Genomic DNA, 22,332 nt, shown 5'->3' on the forward strand with positions numbered 1-22,332 from the left:
ATAAAATACAATCAGAAAAGGGCACTTCACATGCCATCACAGTCATTTTGTAAAGTTCAGTTTGGTAATTCCGAGCCGCATTTAATTTTCTCTGAAAATTCCCACATGGCAGAAAGATATTGCTCTTTGTGGCTTTCAAGTCTATTTCAGAGAACTGTAAAACCACCACCTTTTGGAATTAGCACTTTTCCTATAAATAGACACTACATCACTTATACCAAATAAAGTCACATAGGCGTTTTCATTAGTATGAATGCTAAAATAATAAGTGGTTTTCCTACATAACCATTCTGGGATTTATGAAAATTAGAATTCTGCATTTTAGTTCGGTCTGAATTGTTTGTAGTTCTTCATCTTCACTGATAGGGGGGGCTAGTAATTTCTGTATTAATTATAATATTTTAGCATGTTAAAATCTATATCTAGATGAAACAGATACTTCAAAGCTTCAAAACTGATGAAACTTCATACTTCTCTTTTAAGGGATAAAACCGTTTGCATTAATATGTGAAATATACTACTAAAACACCCCCTGCTGATTTCATAGGCTTTGCAGGGAGTTATGCATAATTTTCTGAAAATTAAAGGACTGAGGATCAGTATTTATGAGATCTCAAGAACTATTAAAAACTTGGAAGATTCTCCTAAAATGGAATTTTAAAAATTCAGCTCAACAATTATTTAACACACGCCAGAGGTAAAACAGCAGAGTAAACTCAGAAGATCAGAGTTTGAGATTCAGCCTCATGCTTACCCACACCATAATGGTGCTCATCTAGTATCTTTGCAAACCGACAACACAGAATTGAAATGAGAATTAAGTGCAATAACTTGGGAAAGTGCCTTGTAAAATAATAGGATGTAACTTCAGAAATGCTGACTGCTGAAGGTAGCATGCTTAGGACAAGAATTCTCCTATTTAGATGTGAGGATAAATTCTCAGGAATCCACAAATTCTCCATGTAAATGTGTTTTCACTCCTTTTAATTTTGTTTGTGTTTTTATGTTGGTGTTAATCTTTTTTTAAAAAGTTCATGGAGCGCATTCTAGATCGTCGAATACCCTCCTTGCAACTGCCATGCAATATACATATTCAAGATAGTATTGGTGCCAAGTAATTCAGCTTCATTTGTTTCCAAGCTAATGAAAACAGATACAAGCGGACTTGAATTTCTAGCTTCCGTTTTCCTTTTCCTCCAAGAGAAAGGCAAGGCACGTGGGCAACAATTCTGAGCAAAGATTTGGTGGTAATGTACATCCAGAAAACTGATGAGAAAATCATTACATGGCACACCATAACCTTAGTAAGCCGAACTTTTAAGAGGACAAAATCTTGCCAGTCTGCATTAAGAGCAGTGATTTAACACCCTGATTTAACATCATTTGTACTGATGTTGTAGCTTTGCATATATTTATTGTAATTGTTTTAGTTAAATAACCATATGAAAACTGTAAACCTAAGCTTATACTCAGATTCATATTCCATTTATTTAAATAACATTATAGGGGCGCCTGGGTGGCTTAGTCGGTTAAGCGTCTGACTTCAGCTCAGGTCATGATCTCACAGTCCGTGAGTTCGAGCCCCACGCTGGGCTCTACTGACAGTTTGGCTATGCTGACACCCAGAGCCTGCTTCGGATTCTGTGTCTCCCTCTCTCTCTGCCCCTCCTCAGCTCATGCTCTGTCTCTCTCTGTCTCAAAAGTAAATAAACATTAAAAAAAATTTTTTTAAATAACATTATAAAATTAACATACATTAGTTAACTTAAAAATAATTTAATATTTGAGGGGTGTGGCCCATGAAATCAGAACTCAGAAAAGAAAACACTCTAGTTAAATCTTCTTTCTACACTTTGCTGTGTGATCCTGGGTAAGTCAAATGACTCCTTAACAGTAAAATAAGGACAATAATTTCATTCACATAGGAACACTCTGAGGAGTAAATGAAACAATTAATGTAACCGTGAACGAATGTCTTCCCAGGTATGGTATGTTGTGGAAAATAAACACACTGAATCAAGAGTTTAGGCTTTCAAACTACATTTCTATGCTGCCTTGGGCAAACTGCCTTACCTCTTTGAGAGTCACCTCCAATTTTCTAAAGCTAGGAGGTATGTCAGATTATCTCACAGTTCTTTTTAATATTGCTGTTAACAGAAGGTAGTTGTTTGGGTTTTCTATTGAGATTTCAATGGAAATTCCGTTCATTTGATTTCACTCATATCTCCCCAGTTATTTGGTTTTCCATTAGCTTGATTTTCAGCTTACTTCTCTGAAAACTTAAAAAGAAAATGTTATGATTTACTGTGGTCAATGCAGCAGTTTGCAAAACCACGGTCAGAAAAGCTAAATTCTCTGATCTAGCAGAGAGATTTCAGTCTTTCTTTGCTTTGTTGTTTTTTCTGTTATAATAGAAAGACAAAACTCAGATTTGAGTCTGTACTTAGATGTAACCATTCAAGGCAAGTCAAATGATCTCTCTACCTTGACTACACTGTTTAAAAAGCAGGCTCTGGACACAGACTTGTGGATTCAAATCCTGATTCCACTACTTATTAGCTATGCAGCCTAGGAAAAAAAATTGCTGAACCTCTCTAAGCCTTTATCTTTTGTAACAATTAATGGGATAATAGTTGTAAAGCACCCAGCTGTGAAGCGTGGTATTTTTGGAAAACCTCAGGGAATGTTAGCTATTATTAGTATTGTCACGTTTATTTCCCTTCCTTTTCATCCTTACCTTTCCGGTTATGCAAGAGACTGCAAAACTTGGAGCATGGAGGGGTAATAAGAAAGCTCTGGGAAAGTGAACAAGGAGTGGCAACTGGTAGTCGATGCAAAGGCAGAGGACTAGAAAGAACCGCCACCATACATGTCCAGAAACTTAGACTGGATCTGGGTTCCACAATTTTCTAGCTTTGTGAATATCAATTAATTCATATCACCTAAGTTTTTGTTTCCTCCTCTCTGACCTGAGACTAGTAATGTAAGACTGTTAGCGAAAGGCTCAAAAACCGATATTCAATATACATGACTTCCTAAACTCTCAACAAGGCGGCTTTTCTCCTTGACAGAATATGTTTAGAAGGGTCAGAAGAATTGGATTCTATTTCTAGCCTTCTCACTTTTGTACTGTGTTCAAAACCTTTAACCTTCTGGGTCGCCTTCATCTGCTACATCATTACAGTAGTAACGACCACCATGGATTGCGGGCTTACCGTATGCCATGCATTGCACTATGTTCTGAATCTGCACACAGGACAACTTTCTCATTTAGTGCTTGCAATTTTAAGGCAGATATATCCATTTCACAGATGAAAAAACTAAGGCTGAGAGATGTTAGAAACCTGCCATCCGGCACCTGCAGTGCTAAGGTTCTAAAATCACCCACCATAAAAGAGAATTGTTAGCCACCAATAGCTTTGCCTCCAATCACTGGCTTTCCCACAATTACCCACAGAGGGGAAAGTAGGCACGTCTACCCTCCGGAATTCACCACGGCGTGTGCGGGGCTCCACCCATCCTCAGATCCGCGCCTGCGCTTTCCAGTCCAGGCCCCGCCTCGCCCCGCCTCCGCGGGCCGCTCTGGCCACCTCCCACCCGGGAGAGGCCCCGCCCGCCGAGGGAAAAGCAGCGCACACCCAGCCTGCACCGCGCTTAGCTAGACGCGGAGCAGGAGCTCTGGGTGCACCCGGATTTCCTGTCTGCCCTCTTCGCTTCCGGCGAGGCACCTCCGACCAATGAGGTGGGCTGGGAGGCGGGCCTTTACGCTCCCAGACTCCCGCCACCTCCCGCTCCCCTCCCCGACGATTTAAGAACAGCGTGAAAAAACTAGCCAAGTGGCTTGGGTGGTTTCGCGGGGCCTTATGGCTGCTTCTGGGACGCTGAGCACTTTCCGCCTTCCGCCGTTGCCCACGATTCGAGAAATCATTAAGTTGTTCAGGCTGCAAGCGGTGAAGCAGCTATCCCAGAATTTTCTCCTGGACTTGAGGCTGACAGGTGGCTGTCTTCTCAGTGCTCCCCGGCTGTCTTCCCCGCATCCCTGGGGACACGGGCCGGGGGTCTGCGCGCGGATCCTGCTGGCGGGTATCTGGGGTCAGGCAGTGTGCAGCGGGCCTTAGGTCAGGGCCTTCTACCGCTCTGTGCTAAAGAACTCCGGAGCCCCGCCCAGGAGACGCGTGGAATGCGTTGTTTGCTAGCGGAATGGCGTGTTCGGGGGTTTGCCGTGGGCCAGGGGAAGCAGGTGGTACAGACGCCGAGCAAACCCTGGGGGAGGCAGGGGTCGCGTGTCGTGTTAGGCGGTTGTGGAAATGCGAGTCTTGGTGCATTAACACTAGGTTTGATTTTCATGCAGTCCGAGGTTAGAATTTCAATTAGTGCGGGGAGTTCTTCGAGAACACGTCGGAAAGTGGGTCGCTCATGGGATTACTTACTTAAACGCTTACTTGTTGAATGCAAAACCCGCGGGGCGCAAATATTCAGTAAAATACACGTCAAACAGACGACTTTGTGCTAGTGCTGGAGGTGCAGTTTGGGAGTGAACAAGGCAACGTCTTTCCGCAAGGGGCTTACGTTTTTTAGTAGGTTTACATTGTTCCCGTCCCTGATTTTAAGTCGCTTTCTGTGAGGTAAAATTCACGTGCCATCGAATGAACTAGTTTGAAGTGCAGAGTCTGGTGACAAACGTATGCATGCGTTTAACCACCGCTCCTGTGTCTTAGTGATACTTCTAGAAGGTGAGGTTGCAAGACTAACCTGTCTTACAAATGTGTCCACTAATTCACTGTTGCAGTAGAGTATTTGAGATACTGATACTCCATTTGGCCCCCTTTAGGAGCTAAAAAGATCAACGAATCATACCCAAGAAGTTCATTTTCAATTAAAGGAAGTGGAGTTTACAAAGCACAATAATGGGATGTGGAGTCTTTATTCTGCCAGTAGAAACTAAGCTTCAGGTTCTCCTATGTTAATTGGAGGAGGGCCCCTCCTTCCAGAGCGTTAAAGGGTTATCTGCTTCTAAAATTCTTTAGTCCTAGAAATGACCAGAGCCAGCATTGCCAGTTGTTAGTCGCATATGATAGACATAAAGCACCGTTCTCAAGGCTGAAAATAGAGATCTTTGTATGTATGTTTTTAAATGTTTGAGAGAGCATGAGCAGGGAAGAGGGAGAGAGAGAATCCCAAGCAGGCTCCGTGCTCAGCCCTGAGCCAGACTCAGGGCTCCCCATCCCACGACTATGAGATCATGACCTGAGCCAAAATCAAGGGTACGAAACTTAACCAACCAACCCACCCAGGTGCCCTGATCTTATATTTTTAATATAAAAAAAATTTCTTCATTTATAATATCTCATGTGAGGCTTTGTTCTCCCCGGGGATAAATTCTGGAATCTAGGTACTATTCCCTCTTCTCTGGGAACCAGAGTAAGAGATTAAAGTACCTGTCTGCGGTGGGAAGCTCTGGTGAGAGCACATGCTTGGTGAACTGACAGTGCCTCTTTGATACTCATTTGTATTTGAATGTGGCTGAAAAGTTTGAGGGCAGAGCCCCTGACCTGCCTACAATCTTAGTTCTCCATTAAAAAAAAAAAAATGAGAATAGGGGCACCTGGGTGGCTCAGTCAGTTAAGCGTCCGACTTCAGCTCAGGTCACGATCTCGCGGTCCGGGAGTTCCAGCCGCGCGTCGGGGTCTGGACTGATGGCTCGGAGCCTGGAGCCTGCTTCCGACTCTGTGTCTCCCTCTCTCTCTGCCCCTCCCCCGTTCATGCTCTGTCTCTGTCTCAAAAATAAGTAAAAAACATTAAAAAAATTTTTTAAAAAATGAGAATATTGAATTCATTACGCCTTTTCCTTCTGAAAGGGATAATAATCATCCCTATACCCTCTGAAGGGCATTGGTCTGTAATGGAGGAAGGATTGCTTTAGAATTTACACCTGAGCTGGAGTCCCTTCTCTCCCATTTGCTTTCTAAATGACCTTGCCCAAATGAAACAAATGAAAAGTTAAATTGGGATAGTAGTTCTTAATGTGTTGGAAGGATTGTTGAGACGCGTGGGAGAAAGCTTGTAAACCACCTAAAACAAATGGTTGGCGACGTGTATTAATTCCCTCCCAGCCAGCCAGAAGGCAAACTATTTTTGGATGGTTGAAAGACTATTACTGCGTTGAAGCCTACAAAAATGGTACTACACAATCCCAGCCAACACTGCAGAGAAGTGCTGGTGTGTTTTCAGTGGCTAAGTTGTTTTCAGTGGCTAAGTTCCCACTATCCCAGGAGCCTCACTTACTTGGATTTTATTATCTCCGTCAGTAAGACCAGCCCATTGTATGTTATTCCAGAAGTGATGATCGATTGCCACAATCCTTTTCATGATTTCTTAACGTCTGCTTGCTTAAAGAGGCTGATTGATTCAAAACATTAACTTTTCCATATCAATTTGCATATTTGCACAGTTTAAAAAGCTTCCAGGTATAAGTTTAGCTTTTTCCAGAAAAGTGACCAAGAATCTGTAAATTTCTGCTAATCCTAGGATCTAAGAACTTGTTGCTATGGCCATGTTGACCAGCTATATGTCTATAGGTAAAAAGGAGACTCTCATTACTTTTTGCTTTTGAATTTATAACTGGGAGCAGTAGAAATTCTGAATGTGAAACTGGTCTTATTCAGATATTCAGGACCTGGCAAGTGTAGAGAGATGGTTTAGCTGGTCAGTTGTTAGGAATTGATTGGTTTGGCAGAGGAATGGATAGAAAATACAGTGTTAACTACATTTAAGTTAGGAAGTTTTGTCATGATAATCCCGTTTTTCCTAAGGGACTGATACAATTCAGCTATAATGTGGTAGAATATTGGATGGCCACTACATGTTTATTGGTTTAGGCTAAGAGTTAAATAACTAGACAAATATGGTGTCAAGGATTAGTTAAGTCATGGTTGATAAGAATTTGTGGAGATTATTTTTTTATTAACTTCTATACATTGAAATTTGTCCAGATAATTAAAACTTTTTTTTTTTTCTCTCCTAGATAAAATTGTAAGGAAAGCTGGCGATCTGACAAATGCTTATGTTTATGAAGTGGGCCCTGGGCCAGGGGGAATCACAAGATCCATTCTCAATGCCAATGTTACTGAACTCCTGGTGGTTGAAAAGGATAGTCGATTTATTCCTGGATTACAGGTGAGAGACTTAAAATGCCTTTTCTAGGAGGTAAAAACCCAATTTAAATCTTCAGTCCATGATTCTTTAACCTCAGGATATCCAAAGATTGTGTAGGTTGCTCCTCAAACTGCAGATCTCCAGATCCTTTTCCAGAGATTCTGATTCTGTGCTCTGGAGAAGTCTAGGAATTGCATTTCTAACAAGCATCCCCACATGGTCTGTTGACCACTATTTGAATAAACCTGCTTTATATATTAATGTTAACCTAGTTTTGTGTGATCTGTTTTTTTAATCTAATAGCCATGTATGTTCTGGCCCATTCCTTCAAAACTAAGGAAAATAATTAATGCCAATAATGACCCCGCTATTGGCATGACTTCTGAGAACTTCATTTAGATTCAGAAAATCCTTTCTGTAAGCAAAAGATGGAGAAAACCGAGGTTTCTTTTAAGAGAGACTAATTGTCAAGCTTAGGCATTTGTTAAGAATTTCTTAGGCGAAGAAGTGAAGTTGTACCACTGTACACGTAGATTTAAGATGAGGCTTGAATGAAATGAGACAATAAGTGCTGTTATATGAGAAATATTTGAAGGAGCTGGGCGTGTTTCCAAGGAGAGGATCTTTGAGTGAGGGGATTCAGAGCTGCCTGTGAAAGGTGGCAGTGAAGAAGATCGCTTATTTTGATTTCTAGAAAAAAACAATCCTACAAATAGGTAAGAATTGAGGGAGGCAGATGTGGATTTAAAATAAGGTGGGACTTACATTTTTTTAAGTGGTAGCAAACAGTGGAACCCATTGTATCAGGGATATTGTAAAGGGAATTCTTCACAGGGGGCACTTAATGGCTTAAGGAACTTTGATTCCTCTGTAATTCTAAAAGTTTAGAAGAGCCCTTAGCCTTTGGCTTAGATAAGCAGCAATTTATTGAGTGTAACCGAAAAATAAAGTTATCTGCGTTATTACTATCATACAAGAGACAAGTTGGTTTACAATTGGTACGTCCTAATGCTTGTGTATGCAACAATTGAAAAATGTTTAATTTCTGCCAGAATAGTTTGAGGAAATTTGTTTGAAAATCTAGGTCTTTGTGTGCATGCAATGGGTTTGTTTTGTTTTTTTTAAAGGAGTTTTTATTTATCAGATTTTATTTGGCTACATCTAGTTTTTGCTTTAAAAAGTTATATAAAATTTAGTTTTATCTAATTTTTACAGTATTGACAGAATTGGTTTTAGATTTATAACTTTATTTTGGGATTGCCATATGGTGCATATTCCTTGATCAAATATGGAATTTAATACTGATTTTTTGCTTTGAATTACTTTCTTTCAAGAACTGTCTGCATCTCAGAAGTGAAAGTGGGAATATTTTATTTTCAGTGAGATCATGAGATAATAATAAGAAGCTGAAGCACACTATGTCATTCCCTTCAGGTTTTTTCTTTTTTCTTTTTAAGTTTTATTTATTTATTTTGACAGAGAGAGAGAGAGAGAGAGAGAGAGGAGAGAGAGAAAGCATGAGCAGGAGAGGGGCAGAGAGAGGGAGAGAGAGAATCCCAAGCAGGGTCTCGGCTGTCAGTGTGGAGCCTGACGTGGGGCTTGAACTCACAAACTGAGCTCATGACCTGAGCTGAAATGAAGAGTCGGTAGCCACCCAGGCGCCCCTCAAATTTTTTCATCTAGCCCTTTCTGGACATAAGAATACTCTTCTGACTTTATTGCCCTTGAAGAGACTTCCTAACCCTCAGTCTTCCCATCTGTTATGTGCAATTCTTTCTCATAAGGCAAGGGGGTGAATCAAATTTCTGTTCATCCCCACCTTAATTTACATACTGTCCTCTCTGATCCCAACAAAAGATGTGTGAAGAGGGGCTGTTTAAAAGACAACTACACCCTTCTCTTTTCAAATGCCTGCCCCAGCCCCTGCACTCCTAACCCCTGCCTTGTTTTATTTATCTTGTTGGATTGATCATCATCGGATACATTTTCTGTATGTTCTTATTTATTGTCTACCTCCCCCCCCCCCGCCTGGAATGTACTGCAAAGAGCATAGAGATTTTTGTGTGTTCTCTTCTGTGCTGTATCTCTACCACGTGCAACAGTGCCTGGAGTATAGCAGGTGTTCAGTAATATCTTAAATGGGAAAATAAAAGGTTGACTTTATGTGTCTATCTAATCAGCCAACTAAATGTGTCATTTTTTAAATTTTTTATTTATTTTGAGAGAGAGGGCGCGCGTGCGTGTGCCCATGAACGGGGGAGGGGCAGAGAGAATCTGAAGCAGGCGCTGCACTGTCAGCACAGAGCCGGACCCAGGGCTCATCTCACGACGGTGAGATCATTTAATCGCGAGAATGAATAATTGTGTGGCGTTGGTTATTTAAAAAGTTTTGTGACCTTTTTTTCTGAATACAAAGATTTGTTTCAAGGTAAATTACTCTGCAAGAAACGTGTATTTGTCTTCTTACATGTTTCTGTAGAAGAAGCAAAATTAATTCTTAGTGTCTTATATGCAGGAAAAGAATTTGCCTTAAAAAGAAATGTTGGGTACTAAAATATCACATAGATTTCTTTTTCCTGTAAAGAAGGTTTTAATATGTAAAACCACTTTCATTTAGAGGTACTAAATTAATCATGAAAATGAATAAAGGCAGAAGGTGTGATCTATTTAAAGGATTCCATTTTAGTGGTTTCTGAGCTAATAGAATTACTTTTTAAAGAAATTGTAATAATTTATAAAATGTCTTCTAGCTGAAAGTATGTCATTTGTGTCTTGATCCAATTCTTATAATATCGTGAGGCATCTTAGGATCTTACTAAATACAGTAGTATGTTACTAACACAGTACTAACATACAGGTTTCACCGTCAGCATGTTGTAAGGTAAAAAAACATGTCTGATATGTGAAAGTACTATATTATAGCTTTGTGTTTAAAGAACACAGACTGCAGCATCAGATTGTCTGGGTTTGACTTCAGGCTCTACCATTTACTGGGTGTATGACTTTGGGCAGGTAACTATGTCTCAGGGCCTCAGTTTGCTTGTAGGATAGTAATGAGGATTAAATGAATGCCTCATACTTAGTTAACCATGCAATATATTTTTCGATATAAGTAATCAATTAAATTATTATCCCTGTGCCTTGGGCATTTCTATTAATTAAAGATTGGTCATGAGACTGCTAATCTGGAAAGAGAGGAGAAAGGTTATTCCTTTGGATCACTGGAAAATAAATCCCTAGTGCTGTGGGAATGTTGGAGCTTTGTCCCACCTCCTTGAACCAGCATTGGACATTCAGGGTTTCTTTCTCTTAATATTGTAGCATTCTCTTGTGATTGTGCATTTGGGGTGGGGGGGGGTGAGGTCTTTATTATTTTTTAGTTATTTATTGTTACATTTCTGTGGCTGAGCCGATTGTCTCTGCTTTGGAGGGGAGTGAGATTTTTTTAATACCTCAAAGAACTTGAAATCTTCCCCCATTTCTGAATTGGAGATAACGTCACAAAGAACATGTTCTCCTTGAAGTAAATAATCTGGGTTCTTCATTTTTTGTTTTAAGGATTTTGTATATTAATAACAATATGGAGGGTTTACTGCACTAAATACTTTGTTTTACAGCTTTATTGAGTTATTAATGTTCAGTAAACTGCACATGTTGTTACAAGTGTACAGATTACTGAGTTTTGACAAATACATAATCTCATGAAACCATTACCACAATCAAGAAAATGAACACTCATCACCTTCAAGATTCCTCATTTTCCTTTATAACCCAGCCCTCCCTCTTCCCTTTCCCTATCTTAGGGCAACCACTGATCTGCTTTGTCAATATAAGGAATTTCCATTTTTCAGAATGTTATATAAATGAAATCATACAGTATGTGTTTTGTTTTTTTTTTTGTCTGATGTCTTTTACTGAGCATAAGTATTTTGAGATTAATCCATGTTGCAGTATTTATCAATAGTGTAATTTTTTTTTATTGCTGACTAGTTAGTACTTCTCTGTATGGCTATACCAAATTTATAAATCCATTCACCAGTTGGTGGACTTGGAGTTGTTTTTATTTTTTGGCAATTACGTATAAAGCAATCATCAGCATTCACATGCAAGTCTTTGTGTGAGTACATACTTTGATTTCTCTTGAGTAAAGAGCTGGAGGTGCGATGTCTGAGCCTCATGGCAGGTGTATGTTGAACTTCTTGTGAAACTACCAAACTGTTTTACAAAGTGGCTGTACCATGTATCATTCCCACCAGCTGTGCGTGAGCGTTCCCGTGGCTTCACATGCTTCTCACACTTGGTGTGGTCAGTCTTTTTAATTGTAATCATCCAAGCGAGTGTATAACAGTATCTTACAGTGTCTTAACGTAGCTTTTATTTGCATTTTCCTAATCAGTAATTTTGGGCATATTTTTGTGTGTTTATTTGCCATCTGTATATCTTTTTGGGGAATCGTGCAAATATTTTGAGCATTTTTTGTTTTGTCTTCATATTATTGCATTGTAAGAGGTCTTTATATAGTTTAGATACAAGTTCTTTGTCGGCTACGTGTTTTGTAATGCTTTCTCCTCAGCTGTGACTTACCTTTTCATTTTCTTAGACATTTAACAGTGTCTTTCAAAGAGTAAAATTTAGTTTTAATAAAGTAAAGTTCATCAGTTGTTTTTCCTTTTGAACTTGATGCTTTTTGCATCTTATGTTAAAGATAATGGCCAAAACAAGAACTAAGAATCTCCATGTTTTCTTTCAGATGTTTTAAAGTTTTAGATTTTGCACATAGGCTTATGATACATTTTGGGTTACCTTTTGTATGTAGTGTGAGGTGGGAGTAGAAGTTCATTTTTTTGCATCGTTCGTTGAAAATTGTATCTTTTTCTTACTGAATTGGCTTGTTAATATTGTCGAGACTCAGCTGGTCTTATGTACACTGGTCTGTTCCTGGACTTCCAGCTCTTTTCTCTTGTTCTAGATCTCTCTTTTCATTGATACCAACCTGTATTGATTACTGTAGTTCTATTGTAAGACTCGAGAGCAGGTAATTTGAGTCTTCCAACCTTGCCTTTTCCAAAATTGTTCTTGCTATTCTGCGTTCTTTGCATTTCCATATAGTTTTAACATTAAATCATAAATTCCCTCTTTTTTTGTTTTGTTTTGTTTTGTTTTAAGCCTGATTAAAACTCTAGATCACTTTTAGGAGAACTGGCATCTTAATGATCTAGGCTTCTAATCTTGAAACATGGTATATTTTCCCATTTATTTAGATTTTTCTTTAATTTCTGTCAGCAGTATTTTACAGTTCTACGTATTCAAGTCTTACACATCTTTTGTCAAATTTATCCCTAACTATGTCCTGTTTTTTGATGCTATTATACTTGGTATTGGTTTTTAATTTCAATTTCCATTTGTCTGTTGCTACTATGTAGAAATATCATTTGTTTTGGGAGTGGGCTCTGTATCCTGCAGCCTTGCTGTGCTCACTTATTAGTGGCTGTTTTGTAGATTTCTTAGGATTTTCTGCATGTATTATCATTTCATCTATAATAAAAACCATTTTACCTCCTCCACTTCAGTCTGTTTGCTTCTGTTTCTTTTTGTCTTGGCTAGAATCTCCAGTACGGTTAAACATCCTTGCCCATTCCTGATCTGAGGGAAAGCATTCAGACTTCCACCAGTAAGTAGGATGTCAGTTGTAGGGTTTTCCTAGATCTCCTTTTTCAGCCTGAGGAAGGTCCTTTCTGTTCTAGCTACCTGAGAGGTTGTGGTGTTGGTTTGTTTTTTTAATATATATATTTTTTTAAATAATGTATTGGCAAAAATACTTTTTTTGAGTTTATTGAGATAATCATATGGCTTTTTTTGTTTTTAGTTTGTTAATATAGTAAATTATATTGATCTTTTTTTTTTTTTCTAATGGTAAGCCAACCATCCATTGAATCTGTGGTGATAAAGTCTCTCTCATTCCGGATATTGGTATTTTGTCTCCCTACATATTGGTCAACTTTATTGATCTTCTGAAAAAACAACAACAAAAAAAGCTTTTGATGTTGATTTTTCTGTCTTGTGTTCTGTTTTCTATTTCACTGATTTCTGCTCTGAAATCTTTATGTTCTTCCTTCTGTTTCCTTGAGGTTTAATTTGTTCTTTCTATATTTTTTTAAGGTGGAAGCTGAGGTTTTCTCTTTGAAGCCTTTCTTATTTTCTTACAGATGTTAAGTGCTATAATTTTCCTCTCAATACAACCTGAGTAGAATCCTACAAATTTTGAGGTGTTGTGTTTTCATTTTCATTTGTTCAAAATACTGATTTACTTAAAAAAAATTTTTTTTAGAGATTTTATACCTAAAGAAAGATTTCTAAAAGAAGTTGAGAATTTCCATATAAACCTTCAATTCCAGTTTCCCTTTCAATTTCTTAATTTGACCTTCTTAGAGTATTTAGAAGTGTATCGTTTAGCTTGTTTTTCAGATCTCTTTCTGTTACTGATTTTTCACTTAATTCCATTGTGATAAGAAAACTCACTTTGCATGACTTAAAATCATTTTAAATTAATTTATACTTGTTGAATGGTGTAACACATGATCTATCTTGGTAAATGTTCCTTATGCAGAATATGCCTTCTGCTGTAAAGGATATACACTCTTCTATTGGATGCTGTGGAAATTTCAGTAAAGTCAAGTTGGAGTTATTAAAGCCTTTTGTATTCTTAGTGATTTCCTGCTTGTTCTGTTGTTAAGAGAGGGGTATTGAAATCTCTTAAGCGCAGATCTGTTGGTCTGTCCTTGCGGTTCTCTCAGTTTTGCTCTCATCTATTTTGAAACACTGTTATTAGGTGCGTAAACATTTAGGATCGTTAGGTCTTCATGACAGATTGGCTCCTTTATCATTATGAAATGATCATCATGACCCTTGGTGATATTCTTTCCTCTAAAATCTACTTTGATAATAACATAACCATGCCAGCTTTCTTTTGATTAATGTCAGTTTCACCCTTTCCTGTATGTCTTCATATTTAAAGTCGATTTCTTATCGACAGCATATAATGGGGTCTTGCTTTTTTTCTCGCCAATCTGACCACGTCCGTTTGTGTACTAGTTTTCTATTGTTGCTGTAACAATTTCCCACAAACACAACAGCTTAAAATGACACACACTTATTCTGTTACAGTTCTGGGGATAAGAAGTCTGAAATGAAGGTCAGTAGGGCCGTGTTCCTTTTCTGGAGGCTTCAGGGAAGAATTGTTTTTTTGCCTTTTCCAGCTTCTGGAGGCCACCTGCATTCATTAGCTCATGGACCTCTCACTTCTACATCTATCATTGACTTTGATCCTTCTGACTCACTCTTTTAAAGGCTTTTGTGATTGATTATTTGGGGTCCACCCAGATGATCTAGGATAATATCCCCATTCTGAGATCTGTAATCACATCTGCAAAGTCCTTTTACCATATAAAGTAACATAGTCACAGGGATTAGGATGTGGGCATTTTGTGGGGCCAGTACTGCAATTTTTATCTATAACTCTTTGTTTTGTTATTTTTAGTAGTTTATTGAAGGTATATAGTATACATCTTTAACATATCCCAGTTCACCTTCAAGTAACAAAATACCACTTCATGTATAGCATACAAATCTTAGAATAATGTGTTTCTCCCTGTGAGGCCTCTGTACTGTTGGCGTCCTATGTTTTGCTTCTCCATGCTGTAAACTTCACAGTAGAATGTTATTTTTGTTCTAACAGTCAATGCTATATTAAAGAGGTTTCAATACAGTAGACTTCTGTACAATGTGGGGGTTAGGGGCACTGACCTCTGCACAGTTGAAAATCCACGTATTACTTTGTACTCCCCAGAAATTTAACTAAAGCCTACTATTAACCAGAAGCCTTACCAATAACATAAACAATCACTTAACACATTCTTTGTATGTTACATGTGTTATGTGCTGTTTATGACAGTAAAATAATCTAGAGAGAAGAAAATCCTATCATATTCCTATTATCCTAATCATATTAAGAAAATCATAAGAGAAAATACATTTATAGTACTGTAAGAAATCCGCATATACATGGACCAGTGCAGTTCAGACCCTGTTGTTAAAGGGTCAACTATAATAAGAAAAATTGTTACATATTTACCCATATGGTTACTGTTCTGAGTGCTCCTCATCCGTATGTCCACCTAGTATTGTTTTCTGTCTACCTGAAAGACTTTCTTCAGCATTTTTTGTAAGTTTTGTGGAACTTTCAGTGTTTGTATGTCTGAAGAAGTATTTTATTTTGCCTTTGTTGTTGAAAAACATACTGGCAGTTGTTTTCTTTTAGTACTCTAAAAACGTGGCTCCACGGTCTTCTCACTTGCATTGTTTCTGACCAGAAATCTGTTGTCATTCTTATCTTTGCTCCTCTGCCTTTTTTCCCTGGTTGCTTTTAAGATTTCTCACTGGTTTTGAACAGTTTCATCACGGTGCACCTTCGTGTCCTTTTCTTCGTGTTTCTTTTGTGTGAGAGTCCTTGAGATTCTTGGATCTGCAGGATTTCCTGCTTTCCTGCTGTCCAGTGTCTGAAAACTGTAGTTTCGTCTATTTTTTATCTGTTTAAGCCAGAAGAGACTATCTGGTCTTCTGTTCTCCATCTTAGCCAGAATAAGAAGCTCTAGGATTCTTCTTAATCATTGTGTGTTTATTTTGTGGAACGTTGGAGATAGGAAGTCATGATTATTGTTAGTATTGCCTCTGGGTTTTATAATAGGTAAACAGTGATTGTTTCTACCTGATAGGTAGGATGGAAAGTTCACAGAATTGAGAAACAAATTGGCTGATGTCAGATCTCAGATAAGGCACTCAGTAGCTTTCGATCTTGAGCTTGCTGTTGTGAACCTGTTCTAGCTTCAGCTTTCTCATCTGCAGCATGAGGATAATAGTTATTGTTTGTGATCATTACAAGGATGGTAAGAAATTTATGTAAAGAGATGGGCATATAGAGCCTAGCATATTGCCAGTAGCCAGTAAATGGTTGCTATTATAATTATTCCCCTTCTCTGTCATCTTATAAAGGGATCTGTAGTTCAGTCATCCTGGCAAAAGGAGCTGTTTTTCATCAGAGACCGTAAAATTTTAAATTCTTTCATCTCTAGCAAATTTTACAAAAGGGAAGATGGCCTGACTTTCTGTCATGGCATGATTACATACTTCACACATGTAATTTATCTTTAAGATATGGCTACAGCCATAGTTAATCAAAACTCAACAAATAAGTAAAAGGTGGCTTACAACCAAAGTGACTTCCTAGTCCACTACAAACTAGAAGTAGATCAATGCTAGAAGGAGACCCACTGACAATAGCAAGAAGTGACAGTTATTACTGTGGCAGAAAAGCTATAAAAAGCAAACATAAAACTGAAAAAAAGCGCAGTAGTAAGGGATCAGAACCACTGACGCCATTACTCTACAGGCAACAATGACCCCTAGTCAAGAAAAGGGTGAAATTGGGTTCATTGTTCTTGGCTTAAGGAAGAGAATTTTGTGATATTGTATAGCAAGATTTCCCTCTGTAACTTTTTCTGTTTATTTTTCACAAATTTTTTTTTTATTGAAGTATAATTAACACAGTGTTGTGCTAGTTTCAAGTGTACAGTACAATGATCAACAGTTCGTTATGTTTCTCCACGCTCCTCAAGATAAGTATACTCTTAATCCTCCTTGTCTGTTTCACCCATTCCCCCACCCAACTCCCCTCTGGCAACCGCTAGTTATTTCTCTGTATTCAAGAATTTTTCTATTTGCCTCTTTTCTATTTGTTTTGTTTCTTAAATTCCAGAAATGAGGGAAATCATATGGTATTTGTTTTTCTTTGACTTATTTTACTTAACATTCTATCATCTGGGTCCATCTATGTTGCTGCAGATGGCAAGATTTCATTCTTTTTGTTGCCTCAATAATACTCAGTCGTATATATATACACCACATCTTCTTTATCCATTCATCTGTCCGTGGACACGGGTTGCTTTCATATCTTGGCTATCGTAAATAATGCTGCAGAAAACATAGGGGCGCATATGTCTTTTCAAAATACTGTTTTAGTTTTTGGGGGGTGAATACCCAGTAGTGGAATTACTGGTCATATAGAAATTGTATTTTTAAGTTTTTGAGAAACCTCCATACTGTCTTCCACAGTGGCTATGCCAATTTGCATTCCCACCAACAGTGCACAAGGATTCCCTTTTTCTCCACCATGCCATCATTTGTTATTTCTTGTGGTTTTTATTTTAGCCATTCTGATGGGTATAAAGTGATATCTCATTGTGGTTTTGATTTGCATTTCTCTGATTAGTGACGTTGAGCATCTTTTTATGTGTCTGTTGGCCATCTGTATCTTGTCTTTGGAAAAAGACATTTTTCCATTTTTCAATAGAATTATTTGTTTTTTGTGTGTTGAGTTGTAGAAGTTCTTTATATATTTTGGATATTAACCCCATATCAGATCTATCATTTGCAAATATCTTCTCCCATTCAGTAGGTTGCCTTTGTGTTTTGTTGATGGTTTCTTTCACTGTGAGAAAACTTTTTATTTTGGTTAGTCCCAGTAGTTTAATTTTGCTTTGGCTTCCCTTGCCTGAGGAGATGTATCTGGAAATTTTTTTTTTTTAATGGCCAATGTCAAAAAAATTATTGCCTGTGTTTTCTTCTAGTAGTTTTGTGATTTCAGGTCTCACATTTAGGTCTTTAATCCATTTTATTTTTGTGTATGGTGTAAGAAAGTGGTCAAGTTTTATTCTTTTGCATGTAGCTGTCCAGTTTTCCCAGCACATTTGTTGAGGAGACCATGTTTTTTTCCCACTGTATCCCTGCCCCTTTGTCAAAGGTTAATTGACCTTTCAAACTTGGTTTCATTTCTGGGCTCTCAGTTCTGTCCATTGATCCATGTGTCTTGTTTTTTTTTTTTGTTTTTTTTGTTTTTTTTTGTTTGTTTTTTTTTTTTGCCAGTACTGTACTGTTTTGGTTATTGTAGCTTTTCAGTATATCTTGATATCTGTGGTTGTGATACCTCTAGGTTTGTTCTTTTTCAAGATTGCTTTGGCTATTTGGGGTCTTTTTGGTTCCATACAAATTTTAGGGTAATATGTACTAGTTCTGTGAAAATGTTCGTATTTTGATAGGGGTGCGTTGAATCTGTAGGTTGCTTTAAGTAGTGTGAACATTTTAACCATGTTGTCTCTTCCAATGCAGGAGTATGGAATATCTTTCCATTTGTGTCATCTTTAATGTTTTTCATCGGGGTTTCATAGTTTTTGGAGTATGGGTCTTTTGTTTCTTTGGTTAAGTTTATTCCTAGGAATTTTGGTATTTTTGGTACAGTTGTAAATGGGATTGTTTCCTTAACTTTTCTTTCTGCTACTTCATTATTATTCATCAGAAAATCATTCACCATGATCAAGTGGGATTTATTCTAGGAATGCAAGAGTAGTCCAATATTTATAAATCAATCAATGTGATACATCACATTAATAGAAAGAATAAAAACCATATGATCATTTCAATAGATGCAGAAAAAGCATTTGACAAAGTACAACGTCCATTCATGATAAAAACTCAACACCGTAGATTTAGAGGGAACATATCTCAACATCATAAAGGCCATATTATGAAAAATCCATAGCTAATGCTGTACTAAATTGTGAAAAACTGACAGCTTTTCCTCTGAGATCTGGAACAAGACAAGGATGTCCATTGTCCCCATTTTTATTCAACATAATGCTGGAAATCTTAGCCATAGCAATCAGACAAGAAAAAGATAGGCTACTGTAGAAGTTTCTCTCTAAGAAATGTTAACGCTGAAAGGAGTAAGCACTGTTTGAATATAAAGTTTATTAAATCTCTAAATCCTTGATGAGACTGAGTACATGAGTTTCTGCCATGCATGTTTTGGTCCTGTTTAAAAAATAAAACGAGGAGACTCTTTGAAGTCATGCTGTCATCTTCTTCCTTAAAAAAAAAAAATATCTATTGTAACATTATCTTAAATTCCTTTTGAATAATAGCATTAGTCTTCTCTGTGTGTTCTACAGAAGAATAAAAATTGTTTTTCACCTATCATTCTGTATTATAGATTCCTTCATTCTCATATAGTTTTCCTAACAGTTTGCCTAGCACTTATTTCAACAGTGTTTGGGTTCCTACTATGTAACAGGTCAGGAAGAAGGTAATATCACCAGGCTGTGTAATTAATGCTTTAGCTCACTCTACAATGCTGGCTGCCAGGAGTCCCTCACCCACCATGAGAGGTGGCATAAAACATACCAAATGGCCATTCAATATAGTTCTTTGTTCTCAAGGAATTTCTAGTTGTGCATAAGTTCCAAAAGTCGCATAAATTATTTTCTCATCAGGGGCACCTAGGTGGCTCAGTTGGTTAAGTGTCCGACTTCAGCTCAGGTCATAATCTTCTGGTTCTTGAGTTCGAGCCCCGCATCGGTGTCTCTTCTGTCGGGACCGAGCCCACTTTGGATCCTCTGTCCCACTCTCTCTGCCCCTCCCCTGAATGTGTGCTCTCTCTGTCTCTCTGTCTCTCTCAAAGTAAATATAAATAAACTTAAAAAAAAATTTCCTCATCAAATGAGATCACCAACAAATTACCTAGGTGGACCTTAGGTGCTTGCCCCCTGCAGAAAAGCTATCTCTAAAACCTTGACTTAGAGAGATTTTTTTAAGTGACCATATGAAGAATACTCCTGCATTTGTTTCCTCATTTTTGTTAAAGGCATTCTCTATTATTTTGTTCCATATACCCCTCACAAAACTTAATGCTAGGAAGAAAAAAAAACAAACATTTTCTCTCCTGGAGACTTAGTATAATTATTTCCAGTAGAGAGTAAAAATTCTATAATTCAGTGTATAAATTGTCAGAGCTAACACCTGTAGGATTTATATACCTGCTTCTTTCATTGTTTGGTTTTCTGTTTCTTCTTTTACAGCCTTATCTAATGAATGCCTTTTACTCTAAGCTGACTTAAATCTCATTTTGGAAGGATATAGCATTAAAAACTAAAATAAAAATGATGGAACAACTTATGAGTGTCTGTAAAAATACTCATTTGACTATAATCGGGTGCCTGCATTTGTAGTCAGCTGTGCTTTGAGCACATTATGAGCTAACACCGTCAGGGTTTTAAAGTGTAAAGCAGGGTGCTCTTCTGGCTGTACTAGTGATCTTTCCCACCTCTCCACCATCCCCCAAATACTGTCATGGTAATGAAAACATCATTCTCTATTAGTGGTTGGTAAGAAAATGTGTGTCATTGCTGAATATCATTTGGTGTTTAAGTGGCTATTGTCTGTAATCATTCATACTATCATTTCAGTTTGTATGGAGTTTTTCCCCCCCATAATTGCTTTAAGGCTTTCACAGAAAGCTATGGTCACCAGTATTCATTTCTTCCTCAGTGGGGAGTCTGAAAGGGGAAGATCAAGCTACAGAGTAGTCTTGGGAGGATTTGCTTTGTCATTGGCTGAGACTTAAGTCTGAAGGGCAATCCTAAAGAAATAGGCTAGCAATACAACTTGAAACCTAGGAAAGGAAGGTTAACGTGTGTTACACCAGTTTTCTGGTATGCAGCTGAGTGTGTATCAGTTAAATGTTAAAAAAATAACATTTCAAACGTGGTTATCAGAGCATGTATATTAATGCCAAAGATCTAAGTTTACATGGTTTTGTTTTTAGTCTTAATTACTAATTACTTTATTACTTTCTATATATACGATCATGAAGCATAAGCTTTTAGTTCTTCTGCTTTGTTTTTGGTATGCAAATTTGTTTTAATTATGTGAAGCAGAATTATAGAAAACAACTAATATTCTTCATTAATGGTAAATGCGGTCATTAAATGCATAGTTTTTATGCAATAAGAGCCTGTCCCAAAGAGAGTTACCTCCTTTTTTATTCATAGTATGTTGGAGTTACTATGTTTTCCATGATTTATAGTCTGGAACTCATCAGATTAAGTTTTAGCAAATTTGGTAATTTAAAATAATCTATAAGTACAATAGTATTGGAGATACACAATTTTTTTTTTTTTGCTAAACTACCATGACTAAATATACCAGACTAGATAGATGATTCCCAAACTGAAATGTTTAGCTTCTTACCAGTTTAAGCATTTCAGCGCTGTATTTTTGAAGTGTTACTTGTATAATTCTACCCGATTTATCAGTGAAATAATTTTTCGCAAGTTTCTTGACTTTACAAATTTTGGGAATCCCAAATCTCAGGCTGGGGGGAGAAGTTTTCCCGTTTTATAGTTGATCATTCGCTTATTCACTTATCAAAAAATGTGAAGCACCTCCTATGCACTTTGTAGCTGCAGGGGACATTAAGATAGACGGGAAACAGGTGCTACCCTTAAGGAGCATATGTTATCACAGGGAGAAGAAACCTCTCTATACACAATTACGAAATAGTAGCTCATAATGCCGTAAAGAAGCATGTGCAAGGCACGGCATTTACCCAAAGGCAGGAGTGATCTACGAAGTAGGTGCCTTGGTCCGGGGTCTCTTCTCTGGCTTCTCTGGTGTTTCTTTCATCCTTCCTACCAGTGGCCAGAATTAGGCAAGAAGGAGGTTAGGAGAGAGAATCAGCAGCACCAAGGGGTGCTCAGGGCAAAAGTTCCCTAACTTGGAGCCGAGGGTGTCTGAGCCTCTTGAGGTGATACCTGATGTGGAAAGAAGGTCACCTCTTCCTTTAAAATCTCCTTTAGAAGGGATGTTAGTGATACATGTACTCGCTCCTGCTCTTAAACTTCCTAAGCTTCAGGGGACTGCATCTGGGTGGTGGTTGTTGTTTTTTAAACCATGAGGAATCAAGTTTTAGGTTGGGTGCGGGGGATATGTGTGTGTGTGTGTGTGTGTGTGGAGAGAGAGAAAGAGAGAATGAGACAGAGAGTGTGTGTTTCACTATTCTCCAAAGTATGAACTCATTTTATTGATCTTTTTGTAAACTAGATGCTTTCCGATGCAGCACCTGGAAAACTGAGAATTGTCCATGGTGATGTGTTGACATATAAGATAGAAAGGGCTTTTCCAGAAAGTCTTAAAAGACGGTGGGAAGATGGTAAGTGATTTGGGGTTGGTTTTCTTATTTTCTTTTATAATTATTTATAGTACAAATATTTAATGCTATTATACATTACA

The 22,332-nt window shown here is 37.8% G+C and overlaps 1 protein-coding gene across 2 annotated transcripts in view; it reads left to right on the forward strand.

The window, feature by feature from the left end:
- The first annotated feature begins 3,758 nt into the window (after nt 1–3,758).
- The window catches only part of TFB1M (transcription factor B1, mitochondrial), a 64,517-nt gene continuing 45,943 nt past the window's right edge, over nt 3,759–22,332 (forward strand). The window contains exons 1-3 of one of the 2 annotated variants that reach the window (XM_015084933.3): nt 3,759–3,996; nt 7,025–7,176; nt 22,144–22,252. In XM_015084933.3, the coding sequence (XP_014940419.1) occupies nt 3,864–3,996; nt 7,025–7,176; nt 22,144–22,252 (394 nt within the window). In that variant the 5' untranslated portion in view covers nt 3,759–3,863. Of the gene's footprint in view, nt 3,997–4,091; nt 4,241–7,024; nt 7,177–22,143; nt 22,253–22,332 lie in introns of those variants that run through there. The other variant, XM_053222062.1, reaches the window with a different exon arrangement.

Source organism: Acinonyx jubatus, chromosome B2 (assembly GCF_027475565.1).
Source record: "Acinonyx jubatus isolate Ajub_Pintada_27869175 chromosome B2, VMU_Ajub_asm_v1.0, whole genome shotgun sequence".
Classification (NCBI taxonomy): Eukaryota; Metazoa; Chordata; class Mammalia; order Carnivora; family Felidae; genus Acinonyx; species Acinonyx jubatus.